An 8,280-nucleotide genomic window follows, 5' to 3' on the forward strand; every position below is an offset into this window, starting at 1 on the left:
GGCTTAGGGTCCACTTTTCTACTTGAGGGGGTGGGGGGGGTGTGTGTGTGTGGGGGGGGTGTCGTGGTGTTATATATGCGTGCGCGACCTGCAAGGGGCAGGACTTAAGGGCTGGGGCTCCATGGGGCGTGGTTTCGGGGTTCTCCAATATAGGGGCTCTCCGGCCGCCTCCCGCGGGCCATGGCGGCTGTGGTGCTGCTGCTGTGCCTGCTGCTGCTATCGCTGTCACTGGCGGCGCTGCTGCGGCGGGGCGATGGGCGCGGCCCGAGCTGGGGGGCGCTGCACCTGTTGCACCCACAGGGGGCGCTGCACCTGAGCCGCCTGGCGCGGCGGCACGGGCCTGTGGTGCGCCTGCGCCTGGGGGGCCGCGGTGAGTTGGGGGTCCTGCCCCAAAGCGGACTTCTCCCGAACCTGCCCTGGGACCCTAGATCCCCCCCTCAAACTTCCCTCTCACTGGCCCTTAGAGACTCTCCGAACCCCCAGCCCTGCTCTTTCCCCCTGCTTGGGGACCTCCCCAAACTTCAGACCTCTCCTCAAATCCCCCAAACCTTTCCTGGGGCCCTAACCTCCCGATGCTCCCCCCAAAATCCCACGCCAGGACTCCCCACTTGGTTTGGGAACCCCCCAGTTTTGGGGTCCCCCCCCAGCCCCTCCTCTTCTTTCCAGACGTGCTAGTGCCGAGCTCGGTGGCGACCATCCGTGAGGCGCTGGTCCGGCACTGGGGGGACTGGCTGGGGCGCCCCACCAGTTATCTGGGTATGGGAGCAGGGGAGGCCGGGTGGGCTATGGGGGGGGGACGGGGTTGGAGCGGTTCCTGTGGGGTTTGGGGAGTCGCTATGGAGTGTGTGTAGGGAAGCCCTTTGGGGGATTTGAAGGGAGTCACTATGGGGTTTATGGTGTTCTCTGTGGGATTAGGGGGCGGTGTCTCTAAGGGTTTGGGGGGGCTATGGGATGAAGAGTCCCTACAGGGTTTGAGGGGGTCCCGATGAGATTGAAGGGGTTGTTATGGGATTTGGAGGGGGTCCCTATGGGGTTGGGGACATGGGTACTGGGAGGGGGTGGTGGCAATTCTGGAGGGTTGGGTTGCCTTTACGGGCTAGGGCAGTCTCTGGAGGTCTCTGCCCCACCAGACACACCCTTCAACCTCCAGAGATCCTGGTGAGAATTAGGGGGGTCCTATGGAGGAGGTGGCCATGGGGTTGAAAGAGGCTTTATGAGGTAGAGGGGCCCTGCAGAACACCCCTGGTGTGATGGAGGTGGGTCTATATAGGGGCTTGCAGGGTTTCTGGGAGTCCCTGACTCCCCCTGCCCAATGCCAGGGTCGCTGGTGTCGCGGGGGGGCCGGGACCTGGCACTGGGAGGCCCCTGCCCTGGCTGGCGGCGGCAGCGGGGAGCAGTGCGGGGGGCACTGGCACGGGCTGGGGGGCGTCTCGGGCCCCTCCTTTGGCTGCAGGGCCAGAAGTTGTGTGAGGTGAGACCCTGAAACTGACTTCTCCCCAAACTGATCCCCCTGCAACCCTGACACCCCCAAAACTTACCCTCCTTGCATTCCAAAACAGATCCCCACACAGTATTGACCAGCAAAACACTGCCCCATGCACCCCAAAACTGATACCTTAAACCCCACTCCCTTCACCCAAACCCCAGTCATCCACCTTAACCATGCCCCCTGCATCTGAAAGCTGCCCACCACAAACCCTGCCCCTTGCACTTAACCCCCACTCTCTGCATCCCAAACCTGATCCCCAAACCCTGCACCCTCACCCTACTCCCTGTCCCCCAAAACTGATCCACCCACACCTCACTCTCTGCACCTGAAAAGGGCATTATCCCTGTGAGTGCCCAAAACTCCCTTAGAGCTCCTCACTTCTCTCCTGCAACCCCCTAAACTACCCTTGGACTCCCCCTTTATTTCCCTGAGGGCTCCCACTAACCTCCTCTTCTCCCCAGGAGCTGCATTCCCATGGGGAGGCCCCCCTGGACCCCTTTGAGGTGTTCACCTTCCATACCTGCAGCACCATTGCATGCCTCCTCTTTGGAGACCTGGTAGGGATTTGGGGGGGGAGGGGGGCAGGATGGAGACAGGAGTTTGGGGGAGGACCCCAGTTTTTCTGGGGCCGCAGGGCTTTAGGGAGGACCCAGGAGTTTGTGGAGGGGACATCCAGGTGTTGGGGGGACTGAGCAATTTGCGGGTGGGTGGCAGGGGTTTTGGGGCACACAGGAGTTTGAGGGGACCCAAGTGTCTGAAATTGTTTTGTGGGTGTTTTGGGAAATCCAGAGAGAACTCGAGTACTGGACAGTACACAAGTGTGTCCTCCTCCAGGTGCCCCCTCCAGGGGAGCTCCGGATCTTCTCCCGCTGCTTGGGGGAGCTGCTGCAGGTTTGGGGCTGCAGCAGTGTACGGGCGCTTGACCTGCTGCCCCTGCTGCGGGTAAGCCTGGCAGGTCCTGTGGGTGGCCTATGGGGCTGTGGCCTTTTTGCTGCATGAGGGTCTAGGGACCCCAGGGCTATAGAGCCCTATAGGGGAAATAAGGGAACTGTTGGCGCTACAGGGGGGCTGTGGGCCCTTGAGGGGGCTCTAGTGCCCTGGGAAGGGCTATGAGTCTCAGGGGGGTTGTGTGGCCCGTGGGAGGGATATGGGGCTGGTGGGGTTATATGGGGTTGGGAGGAAGGTTCTAGGATCTGTATGGGACTGGAGAAGGGTATGGGGGGCTGACAGGAAGCTTAGAGGGTTCATAGGGGGCTTGGGTGGTCTCTATGGCATTGGGAAGGGACTGTATAACCCTAGGAGGGGAATTATGGAGTCTCTGTGGGGCTGGACAGGGATTATAGTTTCTGTATGGGGCTAGGGGGAGTGTTGTAGGGTCTGTACGGTGTTGGGAGCACTGTGGGCCTGGGAGGGGAAGTTGTGAGGGCTCTATAGGGCTAGAATGTTCCATATGGGGTAAAGTGTCTCTATGGAGCTGAGGGTGTCTATAGGACATTGGAGGGGTCTGTATGGGCAAGGAGGGCACCTATTGGGTTTATATGGCCCAGGGGAGCAGCCATAGGGTTTCTCTGGGCCTTGGGAGACTTATGCAGCATCTCTAGGGGAGGGGGTGTCTCTCTGAGGTCAAGGGTTCCTTGGGGGTTAGGGGTCCCTATGGAGTCCCTATGCCCAGGTTCTGCCCAATCCGGGATTGCGGAAGCTGCTGCAGCTTGTCCAGCAGCGTGACAACTTCGTGGAGGCCCAGATCCAGCGGCACCAGGTGGGGAGGCCTGGGGAGCTGGGGGGCAGCCAGGAGTCAGGAGCGTTCTGGTGGGAACAGAGGGTCAGGGGAGACCCACGGGTTTGGAAAATACTGAGGGTCTGGAAGGACCCAGGTTCTGGGTAGAAACCAGGAGTTTGGGGGGGAACCCAGGGGCTTGGGAGGACCCACATATTTTGGGGGAAACAGAGGTTTGGAGGGACCCAAGGGGATGGGAGGACCCGGGGGCCTGGGGAGGATATGAGGTTGGGGAGATGTAAGGGTTGGGGGAGGAACCAGGGGTTTGGGTGGACTTAGGGGTTTTGGAAGGGACTCCCCTGTTTGGGGGCAGCCAGGGATCAGGAGAACCTCCCAACATGTGTCATCCCTTTGCCAGGCGTGCCCCTCCCCTCCCCCGGACACAGTTTTGGGGGCACTGCTGGGGCGTAATTCTGGGGCACGGGGTGGGCCCCTGAGCCCTCCCCGGCTGCACATGGCGCTGGTCGACCTGTTCATTGGGGGTACCGAGACCACGGCGGCTGCTCTGGGCTGGGCTGTGGCCTTCTTGCTGCATCGCCCTGAGGTGAAACGCATGTCCCTCCATGTCTTCCATGCAGCACTGGAAGGTCCTGTGTGTCCTCAGGGGTCCCATATCCCCACCCACATCCTATGTGTTCTATATGTACCTCAAGTTCCCTTCTCCATGGGCTTCCTAATGCTCTTCCCCCAGATGACATGTGTGGCACCATGTGTATTGTCCCAAGGCTCCATGTGTGTCCCCGGGGGTCCCATATCCTCACCTGTGTCCTACATGTCCCCCATGTCCTTCTCCCCATGGCTGACACCATGCCCTTGCACCACCCTGAGGTGCCACATGCATGTCAGAGCCACGTCCAAGTCGCCATGCATGTTCCTGGAACAGACTCAGGCCCCCACGTACGTTTTCCAGGAGGGTCCCATATCCCCCACCCATGTCCCATGCATCCCCTGTGGCCACTAGTGTCCCCTCACCCTGTCCTGAGGTGCCAAATGGATGTCACAGACATGTCAGAGCTGTGTCTCTGTCCCCACGAGGCTCCTTGGTTTGGGGTTTCCATGGAGAGGTGGCTCAGGGTCTGGTGATAGAGGGTCCCAAGAGACAGGTCTGGGGGCTCAGGGGTGTCCCCAAGGAGGAGGGAGGAACATTTGGGGGCGGGAGGGTTTGGGTCCTAGGACAGATTTTGGGGGTTTGGAGGGATCTGAGGGTTCAAGGGGGTCCCCAAGGGAGAGGTTTGAGTTCGTCAGGTTTCGGGATGGTTTGGGGTCCCAGGGGCAGGTCTGAGTTCGGGAGGGTCTGAGGAACCCCTCTGTCATCCCATTGCCTCTGTGTGCCCCCTGGAATGCACCCCCTCCCCTGAAACCGCATGACAGATATGGCACACCTGTGCTCCACCTGTGCAGCTGCAGGCGCGGCTGCGGGCGGAGCTGGAGGGGGCACAGGGACCCCCTGGGCCGGGGGATATGGGTCGCCTGCCCCTTCTTCAGGCCACCATCAGTGAGACCCTGCGGCTGCGGCCCCCTGCACCCCTGGCGCTGCCCCACTGTGCCCTGCGCCATACCAGGTACTAGAACAGACCAGTACAGGCCAGTGTTGGGGAGGGATGCTGGGAGGAGCTGCTGGGTGAGGGGGAACTGGGACAAACCACTACAGACCAGTAAGGGACCACTTGGTACCATCAGTAGGGTCCAGAAGAACCCAGCAGAGCGCATTAGACCCCAGTGAGTCCCACTAACGCCCATCAAGTCCCAGTATGACCCAAATATATCAGTAGGTGCCAGTAAATCCCAGGAGGGCCCAGTAGAAGTAGGCCCCAACAGGTCCTGGAATGTCCCCAGTAGACCCTAACAGACACCCAGTAGATCCTAGGAGACCCCACAATAGCCCCAGCAGAGCCCAGAAGGTGTCAGCAGGAGTTCCCAGTATATCCCAGTAAATCCCAGTGTGGCCCCACTAAACCCCAGTAGACATCCATTAGCCCCCAGAAAAGCTCATGATGGCTCCAGCAGTTCCCAGTGAGCCCTAGCAGACCTCAGCAGACATCCAGTAGACAGAGCTCCAGTATGGCTCCAGCAGGACTCCAGCAGATCCAGTATGGTCCCAATAGACACCAATCGACAGCCAGTAGCTCATGCCAGATCCCAGTATGGCACTAGCAGATCCCACCCAGTATGCCAGTAGACCCCCAACAAATTCTAGTAGGTCCCAGTATGGCTCCAGTAGATTCCAGTATGGCATCAGTAAACTCCAGTAGGTACCCACTATATCCCAGGAGACCCCAGAGAGCCAGTATGGCCCCAGTAGACTCCGACAGACACCCAATAACTCCCAGTAGCACCTACCAGATCCCACTATGGACCCTGTAGACTCAAACAGACACTTAGTAATACCCAGTAGCCCCCAGAGCGCCCCTGTATGGCCACAGTAGGTCCCAGTATGGCCCATGTAGCTTTCAGTAGTCCCCAGCAGACCCCAGTCCATCTCAGTGCCCCCTATCCCCTTCCAGTCTTGGGGGGCTACCTGTGGTGGCTGGCACTGTCCTGGTCCCCAACCTGCTGGCAGCCCAACAGGACCCTGACATCTGGCAGCACCCCGAGGTCTTCCTGCCCGGTATGTGGGTACACCTGCACTCTGAGGGTTCCCTCCCTGCCAAACTCCTGGGGTCTCCTCAAACATCAGACTGGGTTCTCCCAACCATGGGGTTTCCCCTGACTCCTGGGTATCCTGGAAACACCTTGGTGTTATGAGTGCCCCTCCGATGCCTGAATCACCCCAAACCTGTAGTTCTCCCCCCCATCCCCATTTGTCCCCACATATATCTGGGTTCCCCCCCAAAACCTGTGGGTCCCTCTGTTCCTCCCCTCTATTTCCCCCCCCCCCCCCCCCCCCAAACCCGAGACCCCCCCTCGGGTGCCTGAACCCTCCCCAAACATGTGAATCCCCTCTGACACCCTGGGGTCACCCCTGAGCCTCAGGGTCCTTCCAAGCCCCTGAGTCACCCCAAACCCCCGTGTCTCCCTTCTGAACCTCGGGGTCCAATCTAGGGACTCCCCAGGTTCCGTCCAAACTTGTGGTTCCACCCCAAAATCTTGGGTCCCCTCACTGCCCCGGCTCCCCCCGAAAGCCTGTGGGTCCCCCCATCCCCGTGGAGCCCCCTTAAACCTGATCCGTCGCCCCCCAGAGCGGTTCCTGGCCCCGGGCGCCCCCTTGCGGTCGCTGCTGCCTTTCGGCTGCGGGGCGCGATCATGCCCGGGAGAGGGGCTGGCGCGGGCCGAGCTCTTCGTGTTCCTGGGGCTGATCCTGCGGGAATTCCGTCTGGAGCCGGGCCCGGGGGGACTGCCGGGGCTGAGGGGGTCACTGGGTACGGTGCTGCGCTGCCCCCCCTTTCGCCTGCGCATGGTGCCCTGCCAGCCCCCGGGCTCACCCTGACCCTGGCCTGACTCCACCTGACCACTTTATTACTTTTCCTGAACACTCTGTGACTCACCTGACTTTTTCTGACCCTTCCTGAATACATCTGACTTCATCTGACCCTGTGTGACACTGTCTGAACCTGGCTGACCTTGACCCCCTGACTGACTCCACCTGACCTCGGCCTCACCCCTGCCAGCCCTATGCCTCACCTTGACACTGGCTATGACCCCAGCTGTGACCCTACCTAACCCCATGTGACTGTGCTTGAACCCTGCGTGACTCCATCCCTACTCACCTGACCCTTACTAAGCACACCTGACTCCAGCTTATCCTACCTTGATCCTGCCTGACCCATGGGTGCCCATATTCAACACCCCAGATTGCCTGGGTCTCCCCCCGATGCCATGATCAATGCAGTAGGCATTTACCTCTTTTCAATAAAATTTATACTTTTGACCCCATCCCGCAAGTTCTCTCAAGGCTCTTCCTGGCACCTCCCAAAACCTCCGGAACCCCCGAAGCCCAGCCCTGCCCCTACCTTGAGTGGCCACACTCGGCACCCGCCACGGCCGCAACCCCCGGGACAGCATTGGGGGATACCGGTCTGGCTGACCTCCACCTCCCCACTCCGCAAAGCCTCTCCCCGGAGAGGCTGGGGTCCAGCCTGGGGTCGCAGCCCTGCGGGACACGGCGGGTGTCCATCAATCTGTGCGGGGCGCTGCCTTCTGCTGCTCCGCCTGGCGATAGGTGACTTGCAGCACGGAGCGGTCAGATTGGTTGAGGGCTGGGGGGGGCCCGGCTGCCGGGAGTTCTGATTGGCTTAGAGCCGCTGCGGGTGGGAGGGGACTAAAGCCCCGTCCCCAGAGGAACACTCCGGGAGAGGGGGACTCGAGGAGCGGGTGGTTGGTGAGGGCTGGAAGGTCGAGTACCCGCTCCGAACAACAATATCGAGGGAGCAGGAGGCAAGAAGCAGTCTCCTGGACGCAAAAACACGAGGGAGAGAGCGGGCGAGGAGGGGAAGGGAGGGGGCGAAACCCCCCATGCCCCCGAGTCGTATGTCCTAATGGGGACGAAGGATAGGGAAGGAATAGGCAATACAAGGGGCCAGCAATGCAAGGCTAGGCAAGCGTGGAGTAAGTTAGGCAAGGAAAGCGAAGAGTAAGAAACGCTAGGCACGGGAGGGTTAAAAGAGGCAAATCAACAGAGGGGAAGGCAAGACAAGGGAAGGGAGGGTTGGTAAAGGCAACACAAGGAAAGGGAGAGGCAGGTAAGGGAAGGCAAGGCAAAGGGAGATAGTGGAAGGCAAAATAAGGAAAAGAAATGGATCAGTAGGCCAGGGGAGGCAGTGCAAGGCAAGAGAGGGGTTGACACACTAAGGTCAGGGGGAGGTAAGGGTTAGGGTTAGAGAATAAAGCAACATGTACCTGTGTGTCAAGTGGGTGCAAGAACACAGGACACAGGGACAGACAGACATGGGGACTGTCTTGGTTTAGGAAGACAGGTATCTGCTAGGTAAAATTACAATCAGAGGCTCTTTGGCAAAGATTTGGGAAATAGGAATAGCAGTTCTTTACTAGTATGTAATACAAAGCAAACAAACAC

The 8,280-nt window shown here is 59.9% G+C and overlaps 1 protein-coding gene across 3 annotated transcripts; it reads left to right on the forward strand.

The window, feature by feature from the left end:
* Window positions 1–158: 158 nt before the first annotated feature.
* CYP21A2 (cytochrome P450 family 21 subfamily A member 2) lies at window positions 159–7,139 on the forward strand. 3 transcript variants are annotated; one of them, XM_066206342.1, is made up of 10 exons: window positions 159–370; window positions 667–756; window positions 1,320–1,471; window positions 1,951–2,046; window positions 2,324–2,431; window positions 3,135–3,248; window positions 3,625–3,810; window positions 4,668–4,828; window positions 5,771–5,874; window positions 6,446–7,139. In XM_066206342.1, exons 1-10 carry the CDS (start codon window positions 181–183, stop codon window positions 6,691–6,693), a joined length of 1,449 nt encoding a protein of 482 aa, XP_066062439.1. In that variant the 5' UTR covers window positions 159–180; the 3' UTR covers window positions 6,694–7,139. The 3 variants fall into 3 exon arrangements, with proteins under 3 accessions (XP_066062439.1, XP_066062440.1, XP_066062441.1); XM_066206343.1 differs by having other exon boundaries at window positions 3,162–3,248; XM_066206344.1 differs by lacking the exon at window positions 3,625–3,810.
* Window positions 7,140–8,280: the final 1,141 nt, after the last annotated feature.

This window comes from Chamaea fasciata, unplaced genomic scaffold, assembly GCF_029207755.1.
Source record: "Chamaea fasciata isolate MVZ Bird 193981 ecotype frontalis unplaced genomic scaffold, bChaFas1.0.hap1 SCAF_30, whole genome shotgun sequence".
Taxonomy (NCBI): Eukaryota; Metazoa; Chordata; class Aves; order Passeriformes; family Sylviidae; genus Chamaea; species Chamaea fasciata.

Coding starts and splice junctions, on each gene's coding strand:
- CYP21A2 (XM_066206342.1), top strand. CDS start 181: ATGGCGGCTGTGGTGCTGCTGCTGTGCCTGCTGCTGCTATCGCTGTCA. Junction 1,472..1,950: donor AGGGCCAGAAGTTGTGTGAG/GTGAGACCCTGA, acceptor TCTTCTCCCCAG/GAGCTGCATTCCCATGGGGA. Junction 2,047..2,323: donor GCCTCCTCTTTGGAGACCTG/GTAGGGATTTGG, acceptor GTCCTCCTCCAG/GTGCCCCCTCCAGGGGAGCT.